This window comes from Lissotriton vulgaris, chromosome 5 (genome assembly GCF_964263255.1).
Source record: "Lissotriton vulgaris chromosome 5, aLisVul1.2, whole genome shotgun sequence".
NCBI classification, from domain to species: domain Eukaryota; kingdom Metazoa; phylum Chordata; class Amphibia; order Caudata; family Salamandridae; genus Lissotriton; species Lissotriton vulgaris.
This window is the reverse complement of record NC_141693.1, coordinates 428,933,859-428,960,493: the sequence shown is the minus strand read 5'-3', so window position 1 is coordinate 428,960,493 and position 26,635 is coordinate 428,933,859. Positions and strand designations below refer to the sequence as shown.

General features: G+C 44.9%; 1 protein-coding gene across 4 annotated transcripts in view; it reads left to right on the top strand.

Moving 5' to 3' along the window:
* VCL (vinculin) overlaps positions 1-26,635 on the top strand; it is a 342,221-nt gene that overhangs the window by 162,594 nt on the left and 152,992 nt on the right. For 2 of the 4 annotated variants that reach the window (XM_086921832.1, XM_086921830.1), the window contains exons 7-12: positions 9,204-9,294; positions 11,131-11,278; positions 11,577-11,730; positions 17,325-17,363; positions 21,218-21,393; positions 22,158-22,348. In XM_086921832.1, coding sequence (XP_086777958.1) covers positions 9,204-9,294; positions 11,131-11,278; positions 11,577-11,730; positions 17,325-17,363; positions 21,218-21,393; positions 22,158-22,348 — 799 coding nt within the window. The remainder of the gene's footprint in view (positions 1-9,203; positions 9,295-11,130; positions 11,279-11,576; positions 11,731-17,324; positions 17,364-21,217; positions 21,394-22,157; positions 22,349-26,635) is intronic. The other 2 variants (XM_086921833.1, XM_086921831.1) reach the window with 1 other exon arrangement.

Below are 26,635 nucleotides of genomic sequence, written 5' to 3'. Positions count from 1 at the left end.
AAACATTTTTGCTAGGTCATAGTGAAACCATCTCACAGTAGTGAGTTAGGAAAAGGATTTTTTAGAGCAGTTGTTTACACAAAAGTCACCCAAGCAATATACAAGATACTGGTTTCGATTCTGCGTGCTTCTTCCAACAGAAGCGCAAAAAATGGAAGACTTCTGCATGTGACAGCAGACACATGTCACTGACACAGGAGCCCTTTCCGTTTAGGCGGCAGAGGTCACAACTTAAAGTTGTGGGCAAGGAGAATTCTCTCTGCTGCCTCAGTGCAACATGTTGCTGTACGTAGGGTCGAATTGAGACTGAAAGAAACTAGGCCCGGGCAAGGCTTTAAGTGGGATGAAAAAAACATGGGGGCTCTCAAAGGGGCGTGGTCATGGTAATTATGGGCGTGGCTTAGAAACACCTAGTAAAAATCTGTGCTTAGCAGAGTGTGCCACCCGACTTGTATTTTGCTATTCATGTCATTGCATCCAGATATTTAATACAAGTAACATCATACCTACAGGAGGTTAGGACTATTGGCTTTGTTAGTGGTTGTTAGTTGCTTAAGATATATAAGCAGCAAGTATGGCTTGTATAGAATATTGAAAAAGCTTCCACTTGAAGCCCTGGTGACACAACAACAATGTTGTTGCTCCTGAGTTTCAAAAAGGGAAGGTGAATCCAGAGAGAAAATGTCTCTCTTTGAAAGATTTCTCTTTCCCTACAATGCTCACCTGGCATGGTGTCATGCCATAACTTTTCCACCAGTGAGAAGTGAGCCGAGTGAGCACACGCACATGGATGTGCCTGCTGTCATTGCAGTCCGGAAAAAAAAGACCGCCTGTGCCAGGGCACAAAACGGAGCCCGATAGAGACCCGTTTCGAGGCCTCCTTTAAACAAGCATTGGACATGCAATAGGTCTCACCTTTGATTAAGTTAAAGCCATTTGCTTTGCTAATGGTATTTTATAGCAAACCAAATGGCTTTAACTTAATGAGAGGCGAGACCTATTGCATTTTTAATGCTTGTTTCCTTTCTTTTCCTGCTTGAAGACAGTCGGGCGACACTCCTCCGCCTTAGTGGGGAACCGCCGCTGAGTTTCCGCTCTCTCATCTTTAGTTGCCTGCACAAGCTTGTGGAGTCTGTGTTTCAGGAGGGCAAAATGGTGCAGTATCCGGCATCATTCGCATTGTGCTGTAAATATCGATTTTTCTGGGGAGTGTAGGGTCTGTTTTTTTAACATGCTTACATATATACATGCATGTTTTTGCATTGCGAGTTGATCTCACTGCGTGCACGTTTTACAGTCAACCGACTATTCTCTGTCACCTCTGTATGGGGAATTAACATCCAGTGAAATTATTTTCAAAGCTTGGGTTCCGGGCGTAAAAAAGCCTATTTAGAAGGCGATTTTTAACCAGTAGGGGGCTTTCCCAGACCCTCCTTCGATTGGCTGCTGAATTGGATGATGGCATACTATATTGTGCGACAGTGCTGCACATTTACTGGCCTTATCTCAAAATATTTCAACTAATTCCGCTCTGTGACTGGCGTCGCACTGTTTTGCCGATAACTTCTTGCTTCCCGCTTAAAACCGACAGCAAGGCGCTGCTCCTGTGCGCTATTGTTTGCTGAAACTCTAGTTCCGTGCATGGCCGGACACAGCCTTTCACGCACCTTGTCCTGCCTATATACCATTGCAGTTAATCATTGGGTTGCTTCCCGCGAAATAGTTGGAGTTCCACTTCCGGGATATTCTTGGCGATTCTTTGGGATAAAGACGGATTCCCTTCTGGGTCACTGGAGAGATCTCAGATTGGCGAATGTGCCAGCTGTGCCCTGGAGTCAAAAATTTGCTAGCATTCGCACCAAGAATTTTCAATTCTATTAAGGACACAGAGGCGAGGATTATGCTTCTCAATCTTTACTGCAATAAACACAGCAGCCAATGAAAATGGATATTTTCATAAATAACAGTAAAACAAACTACATTTCCCATGAGTACACATGAGTATAGGCACGCCCCCATAGTCCATAAGAACCCCTTGCGTGCTCCCATCATCCTCTTTCTTTGAGGCGAACCAAGTCCAACAATAACTTGAACAATTAATAACTCCTCCAACATGGAAGAAACCAGGTTTCAGGCCAAACATCCTGTCGTCCGTCGTCGATCAATCAGACTTCTTATCTGATCCTGAAAGAAAGGAAACCACACCACCGTAATCACTGCATAACTGGGTGGGCAAGCTTATTTACTGTAAATTAAGCCGGGTGGGATAATCCTCGCCTCCGTGTCCTTAATAGAATCGAAAATTCTTGGCACGAATGCTAGCAAATTTTTGATTGTATTACAGGACCGGAGGCTTCAGATTATGCTAGTTTAACGCTCATTAAAAACCACAGAAGTAATATCTCCCGCCGGCTTATAATAAAACGTCTTAAATGTTGATTCTGAAGACCAATCTGCACATCGCATAATGTCTTGGATACTAGATCCCAAACCATAAGACTTTGACGCCATAGCGCCTCTCACTGAATGAGCACCAAAGATCTGAGTATCAATACCTGCTTCCTTCATTATGAAACGAAGCCATCTGGCAATCGTGGCAGCTGCCACAGATTTAAACGGCTTTTGCAAAGCAATCAATAGCTGTGAGCAACCTTGAGGCCTCAAGGCCTTTGTACATTCCTCATATGCTTTTGAACATTTGACTACACATACTTTTTCATTGTCTGGAAATGCATTATAATCAATGTGTCTTGACATAGTTTTGGTACGACCTGTAATGGTAAAAGAAACCCCTTCCAGGGTAAACACTCTACCTGTAACGTCGAGTGCTCTCATATCCGAAGACCGTCTGCATGCTGATAGGCAAAGTAACATGGCCAATTTTGCCGATAATTGCTTCCTAGACAAAAGTGCATTATCCGGCCATCTGTTGAACAGAGAGAGGACTACTGAAACATCCCAAAAACCCGTACATTTGGGTCTAGGAGGATTAGCTACCCTAATCCCCTTCGGTAGTTTACAAACCATCGGGTGCATGCCTACCGGTTTCCCATCTATCTGAGCATGCCCCGCAGAAATGGCTGAACGGAAATTGTTTACCGAGCGATAAGCCAGGCCGCCAGCCGCCTTATCCGCAAAAAAGTTTAACACGTGGGGTAACTCTGCCCCAACGGGATCCAGCTGTCTTCCCACGCACCAATCCATCCAGTTCTTCCAGGCCGCGGAATATCGCTTCCTGGTGGATGGTGCCCATGCTTGTTTGATAAATTCGGAAGTTTGGCTCGAAACTCCTGGCAGCTGCCCCTGTTCCCTGAAAGCCTCCATGCCATCAGCGTTAGCCTGCCCTCTAATAGTAACGGGTGCTGCTCCTGACGAGGGCCCTGCAACAGCCACTCAGAGTCCGGCAGAAGCCGGGGGCGATCGCAGCTCCACTGTAACAACTTGGGAAACCAAGCCTGTGACGTCCACCATGGTGTCACCTTGACCACTTCTGCCCGTTGTCTGATCACCTGAGTCATTACTCTGGAAATCAGCAAGAACTGGGGAAAGGCATACTGAATCCCCTGTGACCAGTCCTGAAGGAAGGCATCGTTCGCCTTTGCCATCGGATCCGGCCTCCAGCTGAAGAACCTGGGAATCTGATCAGTCTGGAGGCAAATAGGTCCGTCTGAAACGGACCCCAAATCGTCTGTAACCACTGAAAAACCTGGGGAAGCAGCTTCCAATCGCTGTAATCCCTGAGGTGCCTGGAATTCCAGTCCACTACCTGATTGGACTGCCCCAAAATGTATTCCGCTATTACCGAGATCTGATTCTCGAGACAATAGTGCCAAAAGTCCTTGGCCATTTGAACAAGAAGAGACGACCTTGTGCCACCCAACTTGTTGATATACCTCACTGCGGACACATTGTCCATCCGCAGAAGGATACAACAGGATGTCTGCCTCTGGGATAAGGTGCGAATCGCAAACGACCCTGCGAGCAGTTCTAAGCAATTTATGTTTAATGCGAGTTCTTGCATTGACCATCTGCCTCCTGTGGAGATATCTCCTCAACGCGCGCCCCAGCCCCATCTGTTGGCGTCTGACTCGATCACCACCTCTGGCTGTGATCCGAAGATCGCTCTGCCGTTCCAGGCTTCTACATGACCTAGCCACCACTGCATCTCGGTTCGGACCTCCTCCGACAGTGGAATGGAGTCCGTGTACGATAGACCTCTCTGAAGATGTTTGATCTTCAGGCGCTGAAGTGCCCTGTAGTGAAGGGGACCCGGGAATATTGCTTGGATGGACGAGGCTAATATCCCCACTACTCTGGCAATTGCCCTGAGTGTAAACGTCTGGAAGTCCAGCAACTTCAGAATTTCCTTCTTCAAATCCCTCAATTTTGCTTGAGGAAGACACAGCTGTGCCATCTGAGAATCTATTGTGAATCCTAGGAAGTCTGTTATCTGAGTCGGTACCAACACCGACTTCTTCTGATTGATGACAAACTCTATGCTCTGAAGCAGCAACATCGTAAGGGTCAATTGCTGCTTGAGCGTGGACTGGCATTGTGCCAGGATCAGTATGCCGTCTAGGTAAATTATGAGCCTGACTCCTCTTTCCCTGAGGTACGCCACCACTGGTTTCATCACCTTGGTGAAGCACCAGGGAGCTGAGGAGAGCCCGAAAGGAAGAGCCGAATATTCGTAGCACTGGCCGTTCCAGAGAAACTGCAGGAACGTGCGGTGTGGGGGAAAAATTGGTATGTACAGATACGCGTCCTTTAGGTCCAGCCGAACCATCCAATCCCCTTCCTGTAACCAATCCACCAACAGGTGAATACCTTCCATTTTGAAATGGTTGTAAGTTAGGTACTGGTTGAAATCCCTGAGGTTGAGCACTAACCTGTTGCCACCCCCTTTCTTCTGAACAATAAAGACGTTGCTGCAGAAACCGCGAGGTCCGCCTCAGCATTGTACAATCGCGTACTTCTGCAGCAAGTCTGCAATTTCTTCTTCTATGAAACTGCGATCTTGTTGGGAAAAATGGAGAGCAGGGGTAGGGGACACTTGTGTCGGATGAGAATAAAATTCCAACTGAAAACCTTGTACAGTCTGCAGGACCCAAGCATCCTGTGTCAAAGTCTGCCACTGTGGAAGACAGTGCCGTGTACGACCCCCCAGTGGAAGTAGTGAGAGATCTGTTACACTCACCTGTCTTTTGCTGGGACTTGAAATTCGCCCTGTTGTTTCCCGATTGGAAACGGCCCCTGTTGAAGCTTCTGCGGGACGGGTAAAAGGTTCCACCATGGGTGGAATCCCACTCTCCTCTTCCACGGCCATAATCGCTTCTCTGGGAGCCTTGTTGGTAGCCCCGGCCTGACGAGCGGCCCCCGCCTCACCCGGCCCTGTTGAAAACACCCTGGGTAAGGGCTCGTTTAATACCGCTCTGCACCTTGTCCAAAGCAGTGAATGTCCCCACATATTTGGACACATCTTTGACAAATCGATCTCCGAACAAGTGACCATCAGCCAGGGGGCCTGGTTCTGCCTCAGCCAATTCCGCCAGGTGGCTGTCCATTCTAAGGAGCAATGATTTGCGTCTCTCAGCAGAGATCGCACAGTTAGCATTGCCTAGGAGGCAGATCGCGCGCTGAGTCCAGCCTGCCAGAATGTCCGGATCTACAGGCGTTGCACCTTCTTTGGCCGCCAGAGCCATCTCTAGTATTTTGGCTAGGGGACCCACTACGTCGAGCATTTTATCTTGGCAACCTCTCCAAGCCCTGTCGAGTCCACGTTTAGGGTCCTTCGAGATCTTTTTCAGGAAGGTCAGCATGCTGGCATCAATCTCAGGAGTTTCTGCCACGTTGTCAGGAAGTTCCGGACGGGGACACTCAGATCTTAAACGATTGCAGACTTCTCTAGAGAAGCTCTTCCGCAGGTTGTCATGAAGATATTCTGACACCGCCGTAGGCGGGATCCAGTCCGATGACCGGGGATGCATAATGTCCGACGGGTCAAAGTTGAACGGCGTGTTGACCTTGTCTGCCGCAGCCTTAGGGGCCACTTTGGCTTTTTTCATAGGAGGAGGCTCCTCCAAAGTGTCAGTGTCAGTGTCTGTATTGGTGGTGGTAGTGTCGGTATCCACCTGAGCCTTTCGCTAAGCTTTCGCCTTCCCTCCTGCGTATGCGTGTTCCGCCGAACTTTACACTGGCAGAGATGCCAGTGTTTGAGAGTGTGGCCACTGATCTTGAGAGGTAGTGGCGGTTGAAGGGGCTTGCTCCTTCTTCTGCTTCTTCGGTTTGTCATACCCATGACGTTTTGCAAACCCTTCTAGTTGCTTCCTAATAGGGCGGAGTGCCACAGCCAGTGCCTGCTGCACTGTTTGAGGAACCTTAGTCTCCATGGCTTTGTTCACCGAAGCCTGGACTGAAGCATCTAATGCTTCAACAATGTTATCCTCCAACACAGCCTCCTGCTGTCCATCTCCAACTTCCTCCTCTCCTCCATAGTACTCCTCAGGGTCCTGAGACCACTCTTCCATGGTACTGATGTATGGAATAAAGATACACTGGGACAGTAGCCCACTGTCCACACTCAGGAGGAATAATGGGGGGGGGGGGGTCAGCCCACAGCACACAGTCAAAAAGGAAATGTTACCCAAACCCCCTCAGCAAAGCTGTACTCGATATGGTCAGTGACCTGGCCCAAAATTTTCCAGAGCGTGTGCTCACTCTAAAGGCCTCTTATTTTACAACCTTGCTGTTTTTCACACTGAAGGCAATCGCACAGGGAGCCTGCCATTGTGTAGGACGCCTAGCAATGCGTCCCGTGTAAGCTTTGGAATCGCGCCGAGGCTCGCAGCCCAAATGCGACCAAATCCAACTAAAAGCAAGCCCAAAACTGGTCGCGTTTGGGCGCGCGCGTCGGCCGTGAGCCACCCGCCTTGGGTGAAGGGCGTACTAGAGGAGCCCAACGCGCACTGAAGCGCTGCCGGCAACGGGTTCTCCTGGGTATTGCGACCGGCTCCCTGCCGGTCAGAGACCGTCAACTAGGCGCGCTTGAAGCGCGAGGGCAGAAGAGCGTCTAAAACCGGCGGAAAGCCAGCGACGCCAAAACCAGAGTCATTGAGCGCCTCGGAGGTGGCTACAAGCTCCTATGGAATGCACCAATAACAAAATTCAATCAGAAGGTAAAATATAAACACTACCAATGCTATAAGTAATCAATCACTTAAATACATTATAAACTTCGCTATAAACCTTCAATACAGATATAAACTGTCAATATAAGCAAAATATCCCCATGCTAAAGCGGAGTGAGGGGACCAGTAAATAGGTGCACTTAACTCTTGCTGTGAGCAGCAAAGAAAGAGGATGATGGGAGCACGCAAGGGGATCTTATGGACTATGGAGGCGTGCCTATACTCATGTGTACTCATGGGAAATGTAGTTTGTTTTACTGTTATTTATGAAAATATCCATTTTCATTGGCTGCTGTGTTTATTGCAGTAAAGATTGAGAAGCATGATCTGAAGCCTCCGGTCCTGTAATAGAATCAGGCGCGCAACTCCCATTGCGCTCAAAGGGCTTCAGCCTCACCATCGTGTGTGTCAGCCGGGCTGAGACAGCTTCCCGGCCACACACAGCCGCACCAGAGTTCTTCACAGATCTTTAAGAGACCATTTGCTTGTTAATGAGGCTATGTTGTTCTTTCATACCTTCTTAAAGCCCCTGCATCTTCACTCACCAATTGCTGGAAGAATTATAACACCCTCCCCCCCCAAATTTTTATAAGGCCCCCACGCCCCACCCAACCCCGACATTTCACTCTAGTTGCGCCTCTGACTGGATTTATGGATTTATGTGTTTGAAGTGGGCTTAACCCCTCACACACGAGGAAAGGAAATGAGCACCAGTAATTTTGGGTGGTAGGAATATGTAACCATGGACATCTTGAGGATTTTCGGGGCACTGGGCCAGACATAGTTTTGGATTTATGATCTAATTTCAGCTTTTTCGTGCCCTCTTTGTCCAGGTCACTGACAGTGCTCAGGCACACTGGTCCAAAAGCTAAATGTGTTTCCATCTAATATTTAGGGATAGTGATTCTCAATTTTGTAATATAGCAGCAGACCCACTGCCATTTCTCATATGTGAGGTCCTGTTTTGATCTAAAAGGAACTTTTATATGGATGTTGCATGGTGTTGAAAAACAAACACAACATTCCTCTGCAGAATGCCTGTAGTGTATAGACTCCCACATATTACCTTATTAAAAAGAAAGGAAATTGTATTTAAAATAATCTTATGTTTCGAAAATCATTCAAGGTCATCAGGACAGGACTGTGTGAAGAATAGAGCCGGATCTATCAGGGGCCCCCTGAACATCTGGGGCCATGCCTTAAAATGTCTTTGCATGTGACGCAGTGTAGAGACTGTAATTCCTGGAGGTTGGGGGTGGGGGAGGGGAGGGGGTGTGTTCTGCATTGATTTGCGTTGCCGTTATGCACGAACATTGTGTGACTTGTTGCTTTCTACTCCATGAGTCAATGCCCTACACCTGTGGCAGGAGGCGGCATCCTGAGTAGGTTGTGCGTCGCCCTTAAGCCAAACTGCTTAGTGATGATATTGCAGTTCTCCCCCTGGATGGTGGTGTGATCCTCTTGTGGGGCGGGTAGTGTGTTTTGTTGCTCTTCTGCACGCTGGCTGTGTGGTGTTGTCACAGCACGTTCCCTAGGATTGGCAGGCATTAATGATTGTAACAAATAAGTATCCAGTTCTTTTAAACAAAGTCTCAAAGTGAGAATATATGTTTGGTCGGTCTGGAGTCCAAAAGGGTGGATGGGAGTCAGCTCCTTTTTGTTGCAGGGGGCCTCGCACACATCCAATTGGGTGTCATGCTTCATTGGGCTGGCGCTGCAATGCCTGACTGGCACCCATATAGGGGGTCTATGTCGGAGGTCTTTTATTCCAAGCCGTAACTGGGTGTGTGGAGGCCCCAGTTTCAAAAGTAGCGGACTCCCATACGCCCCTTTGGACTCTAGACCTATCAAACCTATATTCTCATTTTGTGACTTTGTCTAAAGGAACTGAATACTTATTTGTTACAATTAATACTTTTAAGGGGCTTGTATGCTGGACCTACAAGCTTCCTTAGTTCCCTTTCCTTTGATGATAAGTAAGGCTGCTAATGATGCCTCCTCTCGGCTTTACTACAGGACACTGAAGCCATGAAGCGGGCCCTGGCGCTCATCGACTCCAAGATCAACCAGGCTAAGGAGTGGCTCAGAGATCCCAACGCCCCACCAGGTAAGAGCTGTGGTGCCCTGTGGTACTGCTCGAAAGGTTAAGGTGAAAGTGTGGGCAGTGAGTGCAGTGTATTGCACCCCATGTACCTCAAGCAGAGACCATTAAAGGCCGTGCTGCCATGAATCCCTTCCTCGAGAAATGTAGGTTACCTAAAGGAGGTGCTGGACACTAAGCTGCTGTGAAATGCACACCATTACCACCAGAGCAGCTTTCGTGTAGAGTAGATTTACAGTCGAGGGAAGCTCTGGATAGTACCCTGCAAAAGAATGACAAGCCCCAAACTGGTCCAGGGTTTCTTGCTTACCTTTGTACAGGGTACATAACCCAGCTGATCGGCTTGGAGTGTCCCTTGTGGGCCAGGGCCAAGGCTGATTTGCATATGGTGTCTCCTTGTCAGTAATGAAACAGAAGTATAAATCAATGGAATGGAAGGTGGTCCAGAAGAACTACTTATCGATGGGATTAATTAAAGTTTCAATGCATTGCTTTTTGTGCTGTCGGCAGATACATCGCAAGAAGCAGTGCAGCTCTCTGTGCTGCCAAGGTAGCATCCAATACTTTGTGACACAGTACAGGGCATCAGAATGACTTGGAGAGCACTTCGCTTCTGAAAGTGAGATGTAGAATGTAAGTCTGCCGTAGAGAGCATACTAAGTGTTTAAACATTCATTTCAAAGGAGCAAATCCTTCAGCCTGTCTGCATGGCAGTGCATTGTGTGTGTGTGTTCTTTTGTGTATAAGCGTGCATATGTATGTATATGTGTGTCTCTGTGTGTGTGTGTGCACACGCGCGTGCCTGTATGATTGTATTTTGCAGTTTCGTGGTCTCTGTACAGTGTGTGTGCCACTTTGAATGTACATGTTTGTCTGCCATTTGCCTATAATCCTTTTGTGTATCAGTTCCCCTCTTTTATTTCTTTGAGCATGCTTTTGCTTATATGTTGCAGTCTGTTTTGTAGGTAACCACTGTCTCGGTTAGTATATTAGTGTCCGTAGATATGTCCATGTGGCTTTGTTTGTGCCTTTAGCTATTCTCTGTCTATATCTGTCTTGTTTGTGTGGAATAATCCTTTTACATACCTGATTGACGTCATGTTGATAAATCCTTGGTACCTACACAGTTTAAGTAAGTAACAGTTTAAAATATCCCTTTATTTCTGATCAAGCCAGGCCAGAAATAAGTTTAAAAAAATCTTAACTGTCCACCTACCTGTCAACTTCTATCATTTTCCTCGTAGAGCAGGAAGGAATCTAAATACGAAAAGTCCTGTTTTCCTCCCTCTGTAGCGAGTAAAATCTCAGAGGAGCTCCCGAGGAGCCTTGAACTTGGAATGTGGGCACATGTATGAATGCTGAAAAGATCCATCGCCTACAAACCATTGGGGCTAGAACAGACTGGATGACAGTTGCAGAGACACAAGGAATTACATGTTCTCTGGGCTCTCCTAGCATGTTTTATTCCCCTGAAGCATCTGCGAGCACTTTCCAGCAACCCCCAGCATAACGTGCCACTCACTGAAACCAGCATTTTCACCCAGCTGACCGCAGACCTCCACAAAACCGAATCGGCCTCCAGTCTGTGATGGAAATATTTAAACATCACACCATGGTCTACTGTAATGTATGGCAATGTTGCACAGATGGCAGATTGTGTGCTATACAATTGCTAACTTTCAAATACACAGAAACTTGTGCTATTGGCACTGAGAGATATAACGCTGCTGGCACTGAGTGATATAGCACTGCTGGCACTGAGAGATATAGCGCTGCAGAGAATTTGTGGTTGTGTTGCATTCCAAATCCAGAGTTGGATGTGTGGCGGCTTTTGTATTTTAGGAGATGCCGGGGAGCAGGCCATCAGACAAATCCTGGACGAAGCTGGCAAAGTGGGAGAGCTGTGTGCAGGACGCGAGCGCAGGGACATCCTTGGAACTTGCAAAACTCTGGGGCAGATGACTGACCAAGTGTCCGACCTCCGAGCTAGGTAAGCAGACTGTAATGGAAGGTCAAGCGTTGTCATCTGAGCGACGTGAAAGGACAGTAATGTTGGGCTAAGAGTTGTCAACTTGAAGAGATGAAAGGAGCAGAGATGAAGAGCACATTGCTGTGAACTGACCTAGGCAAATGAAGCAATAATACGGAGGAGAGTGTTGTAGATATAGGTCAAGGGGCTACATACAACTGTCTGGTTCATGGGACTCTAGTTTCATTTTTTGCTTTCTCGCTTCCTTGCCTCTCTGCTCTCAATTCATCCCTTCTCCTCCTCTGTCTGTTCTGCCCAGGGGACAAGGGGCCTCTCCAGCGGCCATGCAGAAAGCTCAACAGATTGCACAAGGATTGGAAATGCTGACCGCAAAGGTGCAGAATGCAGCTGGAAAGCTGGAGGCCATGACCAACTCCAAACAGGCAATCGCCAAGAAAATCGATGCTGCCCAGGTATGGATGCTTTGTGTGAATCTCTGAAGAGATCTAAAAAAAAAACGTTCATGTACCCAGTGAGATTTATTCATTTTGTGAACAACGGTCTCCTGATTTATTTGTGTTCATTAAATGGGTGCTCAAACCAGTTAGTTGACAGCTAAGGCGCTGTGGCCGAGACTAAAAAGAGATCAATCCAAGAGGCTGTGCCATTCTCCATGGAGAGAGCATAACAGGGTAATCATCAGCACCTTTATGCAAACTGTGTGGTTCCAATTGAGGGTGTAGGGATTTAATAGGGATGATGCCTGGTAGCTTAGAATCTACCTCCAGAAGTTTTGAGCTTAAAAGAAGGAGAATGTTGGCAGATGGATAGAAACTGACCTTGGATATCTGTAGCTTGTAGCTCTGGATGCTGTCCTCAATGAGTTTGAGTGCAGCTGCACACTGCTTTACGTGCAAGGCAGTGCATCTTTAAAGTTGATGTGTTGGTTCTTTGTTAGCCAGTGTAGGGAGTTGAACACTGGGGTGATGTGGCCTATGTTAAAATTCTTATATTCTTGGATTGGAAAATTCTTATAGCGCACGCTTGCTTAATCCAAGCAGTCTCTGGCACTGATAGATTGAATGGGAATAGGTGCAGCGAGAGAGACACAATGATCCAGAGTAAGTACAAGAGGGAAGAATAGGCTTGCTGGGATAAATTATGTCCTAACATACATTTGAGAAAAGAATAGGTTTCTGTATCTTTTAGAACAAGCGAGAGAGTATTCAGCAACCTGCAGGGCTGGCTGAATAGGAGAAACCTCTCCTAACTAGGTTTTGTAGTTCTTCGGAGTCACTCAGTTGCAGCAGATCTGCCAGATTTGATGAGCACCATAGCTCCCGCCTAAGAACCCATCTACCACTGCCTGCTTAGAGGGTTGATATGCCATAAAGCTTAGAAAAAATTCATACCCATTAGCCGAATGGCAATATGGACCTGGCAGAATTATCTAAATTGTACTTACAGCCTTTTTTGTGCTCCGGATAGCACATATTTGCCAATGAAGGTCCAACAAGGCACGTGCCAGCGTGTTTCGCGGCGGCTATGGTTTAGCTATAATATAATTATTCACTCTCAAATATTCACAGGCAAGGTCGAGGAGAAAGATCCCAAATACCAAAATAGCCTGGACCTTTTGGGGTAGAGCTTTAGGTACATAAGAATTTGTTTCTCACATGCGTAGATGGGTGAAATCTGTGTTTACTACTGAAGAGATTTGGTCCTCCATAGATAGATTGTGGGTCATCAGTATATCAGGATTCTTTACCTCGAGGGCAGGAGTCCATGTTTAGCCCCAGCTGATTGGGCCAGATTTCTTTTTGCCACAATGCGAGTAGAGCACCTACCAGGAGGATTTCAGTGTTACTGAGCTTTACTAATAGGCGATTAGAGCACATCCACCAGATTTCTTTTCACCACGTTGTAAGGAGAGTATCTACCAGGAGGGTTTCAGTGTTACTGAGAATTACTAAGAGGTGAATAGAGCACAGCCACCACCTACAACTGTCAAGTAGTTGGGCGCCAAACTCTTATCTCAAGGCATAGCCTTCATAATAAGCTGTGAAAAATCAGCATAATTGTCGAAGTGAATGCTCCATGGTTCGAAGAGCACTACTAATTGCTGGAGGTAAATGTTTAAAAGGAGCAGTGATAGGTCTCCCTGGGAAACATTCCGCATAAGCTGGTCCCATTTAAGGAGAAAGTAATCAGTCCCTCTGATAAGGAAGGAGCAGAATTCTTCACCGGCCTGTCAGCCAATCTAGGATGTAAAATAGTGTAATTGCCAGCATCGAACACGACTGAGTGATCCAACTATCTTTGGGCTGGCTACTACCACCATTTGCTATCACATGAAGATTGTTGCTTGGGTTACCAATTCAGTTGATCGGTGAAGACATTCTTTTTTTTTTTTAAGAACATTGCTGGACAAAGCGAAGTCTAGAACTGAACTCACCACTAACTGTTTCGGTTGATGATAAATTGTGCTCCAGAGTTCTACACCTGCTTCCTTTTCTTTAGCGTATGAGAACCTTGAGAGCCAGCCATTCACATTGTTGACTGAGTGACCCCTTGTTGCAAACCTTCCTGAATCAGAAAACTGCTACAGGAAGTAATCCATAGTGAAATACCACAGAACAGCAAGTGGCACAGATAGGTTATTAAGGCCACACATACACATGCAGCGATTAACAATACCTCTATTGCTTAGTTTTGTGGTAGTCTGAAGTAATGTTCAGGCTTCACAGTTCCCGTAATTAAGTAAAAATAAAAGATGAAAATTGTAAAGTGTAATCATGTTCAGGATTAGAAAAAAAAATGCAAGGCATATATGACTAATTTGAATTAAGTAAAGCTTCTACTAACTCCCAAATGTAAGAGGCGTTCAGGTGAAATCTTTTTTTCAGTCTAATAAAATAAATCAGTAGAGCTTTCTCTTACTTATTCTCAGAAAAGTTGCTATAGTGACTTTATACTGTTACCTCATCAAATATTGCTCATAAAAACCCACTACATTGCCTGGTAACATCTCAACCTTTCCATCTGTGCATCAGCTCCTGCTTTGCCAGGGACTGTTATTATTCATTGATTAATATTGTCCTTTAGTAGCTAGCTTTGAATGGAATATTTGATCTTATTTCACTGCACCAGCTGGCCATCCACCACATACATTTTCAGACTGCGTGCCCACAGCATATTTCCAACAACAATCCTTTATTTGACGGCTACATTCTTGCTTTCCCTTGAATGATCAGCTCGCCCGTTTAATGGCTCTTGAAGCCCACCAGTGCCAACAGCGCCTAAAATGGCTACAGTTTCTGGTACAAGCAGCCCAAGGTTGCAACAGCTTCCTTGGATCTCACTGCCACAATGGACAGTATTTTTGCTTTTGCTGACAAATTAAGATCTGGTTCTTCTCACAATAATGAGATCAGGACAGTTTTCTGGACCTGCTTTACGAAAGAGATTAAAGGAGCAAAGTCTGCAGGAAGAGAAAATATTGTGACAGTTGGCCAACCAGTTCACACTTAAATTACCAGTACCATTCATCCCAATAACACCACCACTCCTCTTCCCCAAGAGGTTTGACTTACAGTTGGGTGGATTTTGGAGTGGCCCCATAAAAAGGATCATTTGTTTGGGGGGTTCTCAGGTACCCTCTGTCAGGGATAGTTCTAGTAATAAAGCAATGTCATGTGTGCTCTTTGTTAAGCATATCCCTGTGGATCCAGATTGAAACAAGGAAGGGGGTGGGGTGGGGGGGCAGTTTTCCGCCTTCACCCACTTTTATTTCTTCCAGTCCTGGCCCCAGGCAAGGCTAAATAGTGCACTGTAGTGCTCCTGTACGGTAATGTACAGCATGTAATTTGATGAGGTTTCTCTTTAGAGCCAACCCCACCCTAGACTGGACTAAATCAGAAACACATGTAGCATGTACCTCTCTCCCTGTGCATTTTGCAAGCCCTGGAACTTGATAGATGAGGTTCTGCTAACTGTGCTTTTTACAACACACTGTTCCAGAACTGCCTGGGCTAGGGTTAACAGAAGGTTGATAACCATGAGCTAACAGAAGGTTGATAACCATGAGCATGAAATCCTTATCACACCTTAATGACTCTCAGCACCATTCCTCCCTAAGGCTTAATAATGGAGTGACCGAAGACAGATTACCTACAAAAGTAAAATATGCTTTATGTAGACTATACAGCTGGGGCCGCGAGCTAAAGAGAAATGAATGGATAAATTCAAAGGTGTTGGGTGAACTGAGCCGGAGGTTTTCTTTCTTTGTGAAACACATGTGCTCCAGAGGACACTGTGTTCTACAATTTAATATCTCGAGCTTACCTTTACCTACTGGGAGCTGCATATTTGTGAATTTCAGTGATTGTGTAGTTTGGTTTGGCAGAGCACAGTGGTAAGAACGATTGACCAGTGACTGGGCTTTAGAAGAAATAGTGGCATATCTGAGGGAACATTCTGTGCTTAGCAGGTAACGGTTTTGGTTGAGGTAGAGCCTTTCTTTGAAGAACACTCGTAAGCTAGTGGATCTTCTCCAGTGATTCTAGACTTCTGGGTCTGCAGAACCTCATTCCATATTTGGGATATCAGCACCCCTAGCTCTTACATATTTGGCTTCATTCAAACAAAGAGCCTGTCCGATTCCACCAGCTAAAGCTCCTCATTTCACTTGCTTATTCACTGTCGCCCCTACTGCCAGTTTACCCCACAATCATTTGTTTTGCGTTTCATACAGCTATATCATCTCATTGTTCAGCCTCTTTTGAGGAGATATGAACGGAATCTGTGGCATTTAGAACATGGAGTTGGGAGTAAGATAGGGCCGGGAATTAGGGAATTGATGATGAGCAGTTGACGAAGGGGAATGTTTCAAAGTTCAGAGTGATGGAAGAGTTAAGAGTAAACATGGGAGGAGTGCAAAAGGAAGGACAGGAAACCATTGAAATCGACCAGGAGTAGGATTGGCGATGAGTGGTTTGCCCAGATTTGTTATTTATTGTGGTGGCTTTTAACAGCACCAGCTTATTGTTTGTTAACCACATAACAGCACTACAGAAACCTAAAAGAAAAGGAGAGAAGACAGGGTGTTTAGGAAATCTGTAAAGTGAGAGAAAATATAAAGCAAAGGGAAAGGCTGGGAGTATTTTATGCAGTGCTAGAGAGCCAGATAAAGAAAAGAAAGAGGTTGGAAGTAAAGATGAGAAAAATTGTAGGTACCATCGAAATTATGAAGGTGCTTGCCAGCACACTTCCAACAGACTCCTTTCGAGACACCACCTTCAAGAAGAGCACTCAGAAGCAGGGTGAGTTGAGGTTGGAATCAAAATTGAGATACGAGGATGAGTGGACCTGTAACGTAACCGGGAGAATCCAGTCAAGCACTTCCCTGCATTTGCTCTGCCAATTGTGTTGTGTGTTTTCAGATAGGGGGTTGTGTTTGGGCGAACATTGAGGGCCTAACACTCACCCACCCCCGCTGCAAGCCCACAATTGAAGGGCATGTTGGTGGAGAGAAGAGCTGAGGGACTGCCTTCTACATTTGGTTTTCTTCTCCTAGGGCATGGCTAACAGTGTCACTGTTGTCCCCTGGTCCCTCCTGTGTGTGGTCTTTAGAGCCATAAGCTTGGTTCTAGGCTGCGTGCCAGACTGTCAGAGTAAGTTAAAATATATGCATATTTAAATGTAAGGAATATTTTATCTGAGCCTGCTTCCTTAATGTGATGAGGAGGGGGTTGTGAGTGCAGATGAGTGGGTTCCAGACATGATAAATTATGATTCATTCACTCATTACAAATTATTGGGAGGATGGACCAATATTGTACACCACACCAGTATCATCTACTAAATTGGGATATTCATAAGCTGCTACTGTAAAATAAATTAAGTCTGTGTCTGTTACATCAATGATTCAGCCCAAGAATGACGGTTGCCTGTTTAAGTGGTTCTTTCATCCAGCATATACATGTTCCATGTTCCATTGCAAGGGACCCCACTCCAGGGAACATCTCCTAATTTAATCAGCTTATATCTGTTTCTCTTCTCAACAAAGATGCCGATGAGTTTCTGTTTCCTTTCGGAGAAACATGAAGTAAGTTCCGTATGACCAAGTGTTCTGCACCCTAAATTGATGAAATCTTGGCATTTTAGAATGCAGAGTGCTAAGCATTTCAAGCTCAGGCCTGTAATTCCAAAGTAATCAATATTTAAACAGATCAATGAAGTCGATGATTATTGTACTGGCGCCCCCTCGCTGGGGTTCTGGCATTGAAGCCAGGAACTGAAATGAACAAACCCATGAATGAGATGGGAATCCTTTCCAGATTAACTATGACTTAACATATTGAATGTTGAGGCACTTTCCAATCAGAAATTATGCTTAAAAGGGATGATGAACAGATGATTCTGTGTTCTGATTATCTACAGCTTCTATTCATTGTCTAAATCTGTGGTTCTGTTTTAATATATTGGAATCTTGATCAACATGTTATTATGATCAGAAATGGTGCTAAAGCAGTTTGACAAGAACTTGAGGCCCATTCATACACTGTGCATCATTTGCCAGTCTGCCCAGTAATTGCTGCCCTCAACACTTTTTTTTCTGCTGACCACTAGGATTAGAACTAGTGCTGGACTGCACCTCTTCAGAGATTTTCCAAGGGTATTTTTTTGTTGCACAGGTGTGTTTCTTTTTTCTCAGAACGTGCAATTATTTTTGCAGTAAATTTGCCTCAGCCTTTGTCGCAAAGGCAGCTGCTCTACCTGCTTGGGAGTTGACTCTCTGCCTGCTTGGGAGACATAGAGTAGGTGGATAAAAACCATTTGTGGCTGACCTACCTAGGTCTGCATCTGTTGCTTTGGGAGTTTGACATATGCAAAACACCTGCTAAATCTGCACTCCCTTTGCATGCGTTGCCTCAGGAACAATGCATCACAAAAGACAAATGTGAATAGGTCCAAAGGGAAACTCTTGCTTTCATCTTGAGATGTTGGAGATTTAACATAGGTAAGTGCTGGCAATTTATTGTACCAAGATCAGCAAAGTCTACGATGCTAATGCATGAAAGTGTTCCTTCTCCATTGAGTGTCTCTTGTCTACTGCTACTGCACTTAGATTGTTGGTAACAGGAGTTTGGGACTGGTTGCACGTAGTCATTGTGCCCATTGTCAGCGAGCAGATAAGGCTCAGAGTCTATCCTTTAAAAAGATCCTATCAGAACTTGTAAACAAGTGTAAAAAGGCCCAGGCCCAGACTCTTATTGGTTCCGCTGGTACGTGTGTACACATGCTAGAGCCTTGTTGACCATCATTTCACAACCATGTCCATCTTATGAGCTATCCTTTTGCAGTGAGGGCAGTAAAATCCAGGCAAGTAGAGCCTTAAAAATCACAATGCCAAGAAAGGTGTCATTCATTGCTGTCAACTTCCTTGAAGATTCTTATAAGAAAAGTCTAAAAATACTTCCATCCTTACCAGAAAAAATTAGGATCCGAAGAAAACGTAGAGCAGCAGCAACATCCATTCATGATGTCTGGCCTTCGCATTGGCTGAGCTAACACAGAAGATATGTTGTATATTTTGTAGCTTTCCCATATATTTTCTTTTTGTGGGAGAAAGAGCTTCACTGAAGGGTGCCTATGAATGACTACTTTAGCAGTCTCACCTCATTCTGAACATTCCTTTCAAGTGCCCCTGCGCTGCGATGGACATCCCTCAGCCAGTGTGCTTCTCGGATTCAGACATAGCACATCCAGGTGTCTACAAATGAGCCTGTCCACTCAGATCTGCCACCTGCCTAAATTAATCTGCTATTGGCGCAGGATCCTTTCAAGATAGTCTTCAGTACTAAATAACTTCTGGCGAAAGAGACCACTCGTGCCATGCAGCCTGCACACTCTGGGGGCAATCTCTTTAGTGTCCCAGCTTGCCCTCCTCTAGAAAAGTGATTGACACCTGAACTTTGCTTTTAAAACCCCCATCCCATTGCAGTTGGTTGAAAGGCTCTGTAAATCTGACACGCTACGCAAGTTAGAAATCTTGGACAATCAAATTTTATCAGCAGTCGGGGGCTATATGCCATCCACCCAAAAAAGATCTACTGTCATAAAGCTGGCCTTCTGTGTTAGGTAGTTTGCTTGATTATCTTTTGTCAAATGATAGTGCACCATTGGTAAAATACCATCTAAGCCTACCTGAAATGAATAAAAGCAACCCCTGACTCATGTTTTGCTCTCTTTAGAACGCTTTAGAAAGGTATATCTTTGTCCAGACACCAGGGAACACCCTATATAAGTCAAAACAATACCCCTTCAGGCATAGAGTGACGCATAAATAATGAAAAAAAGAAGTTGAGAACTCTGGGTAGTTCTCAAATTTAGGTGGAAAGCAGCTCCAGTATAGAGCTTTCTCAACACCAGCAACACTTTACATTTGCTCACCTAAAAGGTCTGCTTCTATCCTATTCTTGAAGCATAGGATTATCACAGTGCCATCCACGCTGAGATAGAAAGGGACAAAGTATTTTGCCATTTCTACAACAAGGTCTTTAAGCATAGGATTAGCACAGTGCTATCCATGCCGAGCTGTAAAATGTCCAAAGCCCTTTACCACTCCAGGCACAGTATTGCAGCTTTGGATTAGTAATATATCATCCACGCCAACCTAAAATGAATATAAGCAACCCCTGATATGTGTTTCACTCTCACTAGAGCTCTTCAGAGAGGTATAGCATTGTCCAGACACAAGGGAGCACAGAGTATAAGTAAAAAAAAAATACCCTTTCAGGCATGGAGTGACGCATAAATTATGCAAAAAAGCAGAGAACTCTGGGTAGTTCTCAACTTTAGGTGGAAAGCAGCTCCAGTATAGAGCACTCTGAATTTGCTCACCTCAAATGTCTGCTGGATGGCATTTGCTAATCCTATGCTTAAAAACATTGATAGAAAAGCAGACATTTGAGGTGAGCAAATTCAGAGTGTCGCTGGTGTTGAGAGTGCTCTATATTGGAGCTGCTTTCTACCTAAACTTGAGAACCACCCAGAGTTCCCTGCTTCTTTTTTTGCATTATTTTTGAGTCACTCTATGTTGCTATTGTTCGTGTCAGCCAGAAGACACGATAAGGAGCCCCGTTTCACCAAGCTGGCTGCCTGCTTTCCTGGCGTCTGCGGAAGCAGTTTTGGTGTTTGTCAAGGTATTGACTAGCGGCAGCCCACCTCCAGAGAGCAGTTAAGCAAGGGACGCTGTCAATCGGCAGGCCGTGCCTTCACGGAGGTAACTGGTGCACTGCAACCAGCCCACGACCCGGCGGACCTGTACCCTGCAGGTTGAAACTTTGTGCAGGGACCTGAGGGGTTTTAAGGATTACATTCAGACTGAATCAAGTGCGCCGAGCTCTGCTTACGCCTCATCACAAAGATTGAACTTTGGATTCCTCCACGTACCACCGACCCAGGTATGCAGCATTCTGGGAGTTGCAGTGTTCATCAGCGAGGCAACTTGGTGGAGGGTCACATGGTTGGGGGAGGCGTTTACTCCGTCCATTGGGAGTGCTGCAGATAACATCAAAAGGCTGGGCTCTACGGACTTTCAGTTGGGCAGTTGGCATCTGAAGAAGGAAATGTCTGAAATGAATTATGCCTTACCTGCTCTTCCAATAAAAGAACCCCGACTGAATTCCCTACCGGTGGCTCCTTCCTTAGCATTTTTCCCCAGAACCATGATTATTTGTTATGGTCTCTTTAAGTTAAGGTGGATGTGTGCAGATATCACCTTTTTATTAATATTTTAGTGGATCGTTAGAAATATACTTCAAATCCTAAAATAAGACCGTAGGCTGTTACTAGATGGGGTCTGTGTGCTATTGTGCAAGGGAATATACACATACTTAAGATCTCAAAAGCAAAAAGACAGTGCATGGAAATATTTTCCGAATTCTTCTTTTATAGAACTGGCTAGCTGACCCGAATGGGGGCCCTGAAGGGGAGGAGAACATCCGAGGTATTCTGGCTGAAGCAAAGAGGATTGCGGACCTGTGCGAGGACCCCAAAGAGAGAGAAGATATCCTGAGATCAATTGGGGAAATAGCAATGCAGACAGCCAAGTTGTCTGATCTAAGGCGACAGTATGTATAAATGTGTCTGCACAACACCCCTCTGCCACCTGCCCCTACATACGTTTGGGATTGCAAACTTCATGGAGCCCAGAGGACCATTTTTGGGGGGAGGAAGGGGTGGTTAGAAAATTGTTGGTGTGATATATACCTCAGAATTTAGAAAGCTATAGGCATTGTTTGTTAAATAAGACTCTCTATGTTACCATGAAATGCATTAAATAAAATAATTGTAGACACAGTGTTAAAAGTTTTTAATTTAATATGGCAGTGCTGTTTTCCAAAAGAGGAGGAACTACCTTGCATTTTCCTTAGTAGCTGCCATGAAAGTATTCTCTCCCTCCAGTAGGTGAGACCGTCTTTCTGAGAAGATGTCAACATTTACTAATTAAGGTCTCTTATCTCAAAGAAGGGTTCGGCCTCTAGACCCTCCCACAAGTGTGGTGTTAATTTACTACACTAAAAAAACTTTCTGTTCTACCTGTCCCACTAATTCATAGTTGCCTAAACGCTTATGTGATCACACTCTGATTTGATTCTATCTTCTGTGTCTGGGCATTGCAACCATACTGCCTTGCTATGCCTGCAGTGCCATCTGTCATTCTGACTTCAGTCGACCCACAATGGATGGATCATGTCCTTAAAAGAATAAAATAATGAATATGTTTTTCCACACATTTTAACTATGCACCATGACATTTGTGTGCTTTGCTACAATGCACGCCTGAGACTCATGTTCCAATAGCATTTTTGTGTTTCTATTTTTAATTTTTCAGGGGAAAAGGAGACTCTCCAGAAGCTCGAGCTTTGGCCAAGCAAATTGCCACTTCCCTGCAGAACCTACAGTCTAAGACCAACAGGGCTGTAGCGAACAGCCGTCCTGCCAAAGCAGCTGTCAACCTTGAGGGCAAAATTGAGCAGGCTCAGCGATGGATCGACAACCCCAGCATTGAAGACCGTGGAGTGGGTGAGAAACCAAGGATGGGGGACTGGCCACTAACAGGACAACATTGCAGAAATTATGCCAGGATTGTGGAAAGCATGGGTGTACCGTAGAGAAGGCTTGTTTTGGTGCTTCTTTTACATCTTCGAGGCCAGTGATCAAGAATCCCGAGTCACGTATTAAACTAAAAACACAAGAGGGAAAAGATTGTCTATTTTACAAATCTTGTAGCAGAAATAGTTCACAAAAACAAGGTATTTAGTCTTTACAAGGCAGAACCGATGTTAGGGTGTAAATTCAAAGATGAGGGTGTGTGGCGGGCTGGATGAAAACGCAGGGACACTAGATGGGGTCTAACTGGGTTTGACCCATTTGGTTTTAGGATACGTTTCCTGTGTATAGCAAGTCTGTAATAAGGTAGTGGTGGCTCTGTGTTTTTCTCTGGTGAATCACGGCCTCTGGGGGAACTCTTTCCATGTCTTTTCCACTCCAGGATGACGACGTCGTTGGCAGGGGCTCGCAGAGGTCTGGCGTGAAAGAGAAAAGGGAGAGACTGGATTCAGTCTGGTGCTCAAAATGTGAAACGCGTGAGGGAAGGGTAGTGAGGAGACACACGGTGCACGCTCCTAACAAATAGGTGACGGTGGTGCTCAGGGCAGGGAAATTGGGAGTTCCAGATCAAGGCAATTAAGGCTTCATGAATCCCTTCCTCCCCGCCCAACCTGAGATACGCGATCGTACCTGTGTGAGCCACGCTTCTCCGCAAGCGTGGCTGGGCGAGTCGCAGTGTCGTTGGCCTCCTGGCTCCAGTAGACTGCAGGTTGATACTCCGGTCGGCTCTCCGTCTGTTCTTTTCTTCTCGCTATGCTTCACCGCTCTCTCTACGCCCTCGAACTCCTCTCCTCCGGTGGTGGAACACACAGGACTCCATCCGCTTCCTGCATTTGAACGTCCTGCGTCCTCCGCGACATCCGAGGAGGCGGGACTTGGTGAAAACTCGGCCCAGTTAAAGAAACACGGACCATTGTCGTCTTCTCGTGAATATGGTTGCGGCTCTGTATGCTTCGAGGCTTCAGGCTGCTGAAGAAAAAGAGGGGAGATGGGGTTGTTCATACATTCCCTTGCAACAGGTACGTTCGTACAGTCTTCAGTCCGACCCTCCTCGTCACAGGGTGGTATTAGGTCTGGGCTCCTCATAGTCCTGATGTTTCAGGGATGAAGCTTTTCAATGTTGCCTAGCTTTTTCCTTTATCTGTCTTTTCCCAGTAATGTTTTTTTTCTGTAATTTAACTTCGCTTCCTTTGATTCTGTTTCAGAAGCTTAGTTTGCTCTGTCTAAAATGCTCCTTCTTAATACAGTTCAAAATAAGGTAGGAAGCTTGGCAGAAGGAATAGCCTCTCCATTTCTTTTTCGCCTCTCTGACAAACATGTCTTGCAGAGCTGTAAATATGCATTACATTTGAAACTCTTAAATGGAGAGAAGGGGAGGCTTATTCACATTAGAATTAATCTTTTTTCGGGAACTCTGGCTTCTTCTGACATAGGTGTATCACCACCCTTTGCTTCTGCTGAAAAGGAAATGATAGCCAAGCATACAGTTTAGCTGCCTACCACGTAGTAGAGGAAATCCCTGTTCTTTCCCTCAGAATATACTGAGACATCATTCACTATCCAGCATGGACTCATTGATGAATCTACTCCATGGATCAGTTGACATCTGCCATCTCTATTCAGTGCCCAAAACTCCTGCATTGAGGAATGTATTCCTTGATAAAACCATCTTTTATGTTGCGACCGTCATTGATACTAGCACATATTTACCTTGAAGAATATCATCTTAGTTGTCTGGACCCGTAACCCTGAAATACTACTAATTCTGCACTCTGCTACAACTAGGAAAAGATCAGTGTCTAAAAGATTGTCACCTGGCATAAATCCACTTATGGTGTCTACAACAGTTTGATGTGCATACATCCCTTGAGGGAAAATATTGGGGACTCTAAAGTAAAACCAAAACACTATGGGTCTTTTTTAAGTGTGCCTAATATAGAAATAAAATAACCTCATAGAAATGGAACACCCTCTCCAGATCTCCGCTTCCTAAATCTAGAGTACCAATTGGATGAGGTCATTGTTTTTGTGGAGGCAATTTGATTTTCAGCTGATTCTGACTGGAAGAACTTTGAACAATGTAATTTCTAAATTATAACCAATCACTAAGATGTTGAAGATTCCAATGTCTTCTTCTCCAGATGATAAATTTGTGATATATGACATACTAGATCATGCTATCGATGCCAGTCTTTCTTAGAGCATGCCATGTCCTTGCATGTTATTAAGGCTTCCTCAGTTCTTTTGGCTTTAATAGCCAATCTCCTTTAGAATGTTATTTTATTTTCATTTGATAGCGTGGAGGCCTAAGCTCCAGCAGAAAATCATAAGTTTCTTTTGTACTTGAAATCCATATGTTTTGCTATTGCACAACAAGTCTGCGAAGGGCATTTATGTATTGTATTGTAATTGTATTTATATAGTGCTTGCTACCCCTGATGGGGTGTTGAAACTTTCTTTGCCGGTGAGAAGCACACTACTCTGGAACCCGTAAAGGATTAGTGGTGAATTAGTATAGTAAAATATGAATGTAATTTGAGTGATGGATATGTTAGTAAGTTATTTGGATTGAAAAGGATAGTGGAGGGATAGAAAAGGGAAGGATGTAGACATTTTTGTTTCGCTTTGGCGGTCATAGCAGTAGGAGAAGGCTTTGGATGAGTGAAAGAGGTATGAGATGATGCAAGGAGTGGTGGAGTAGCTAAGAGTTTAGAAAGGGTTATTTTGGAGATCATAGTAGTGGTATGGGGTTTGGGATGAATGAGTGAGCGGAGTAAGAGGATATATTGATAGAGGTTCAGAGTGAGAAATAGGCTAGTGCATTGCAAGGAGTAGTAGAAAGATGTTTGAGATGAGTCAGAGAGTTGAGGTAGAGGATATATTGAGAGAGGTATAGGGTGAGCAATAGAGTAGTGCATTTGATATGCTGAATTTGAGGAAAAGTTATACATATATAGATGCAGAAGTACATGGAAGGTATATAGATGCATAAAGGAAGTAAGTTATTTAACACAGTTATACAATTAAAAATATGTACTGAATTACAGTTGGCAAAACAATACACAACCTCTATCATTGGCTTTTCACCACAACAAACTTAACCTTACTGTATGCAGCATCTTTTGGGCAATACAAGCACTATTTCAGTGGATGTATGCAACTTTCTCCCAAGTTAAATCCTTTAGGAAGATTGACATGTGAACTAAGCCCAATTCTATGGCTCCACAGAACTTTTTAAAACTTTTTTCCTGTTGATCACAGTAATTCTAGTGTCAGCTGCGCTGCCCAGCCAGGTCTAAATGTGATCCCTGAGAAGCTAAGGACAGTTTGCTGCTGGCCCGACTAGAGACAAACATTTCAAATAAGGTTCACTAGTGTTTGTGTGTATTTGGAGTAATCCCAACCTCAGTGCACAGTGAAGCGTGAATCTATATCAAGGCTTGTCTTCTCTATGCCCAGGGGGCAAGTTTTGTTAGGGGTCCCCTTGTTAGAGTGGCTACTATGGAGAAGAGTAGTTTTCATGTGCAGTTTCCTTCCCTTTGAATAACCCCCTTTAGTAATGAGACACAAGACAATCTTTTATACACTCTGGAAGCTGCTTTGAAACAGAATGGTTAATTTCTAAATTTTTCCTCTGACATAGTGATACTGTGGAAATGTGCTATAAAAGGGTCTATATAACCACTGCTAAATGCACCAGCAACCTGCACATGCAGCAAATGTCCAATAAAATGGCCTAGCCTACCTTGGGAATTGTGTGTATAACATCGTCCTTGAAACGCCTGGAGATAGTTATCTTCTTATTTATCTCCACATCATCTAGATGTGTGGAACAGAAGACCTGAGAATAGAGGCAAAAACAAATGGAAGAGGAGAGACGTGTTATGCTTTCTGAAGAGGGTGTAATTATCAAGCGGTCACAGATGTCTGTTAACACCTTGGCAGCTATGGAACGTCCAGCTCCAGTGCTGAACGTTCCATTGCGCAGGTGAGGTTCGAACGTCCAACGGCCGACGGCAGCACTCCCGAGGTAGTGGTGCCGTCGGCCGTTGGACTAGGCGCAGCACTTATGAGGCTAAGCTTCAATCAGTGCCTGGCCTCCTGGAAGAAAATGCTTTTGTAATGTGGTGTGCCATGTTTAAAGATGGAGACACTAAAAAGGCATTCTTTTCACTCTTTCAACATGTGCTGAAAACGTGC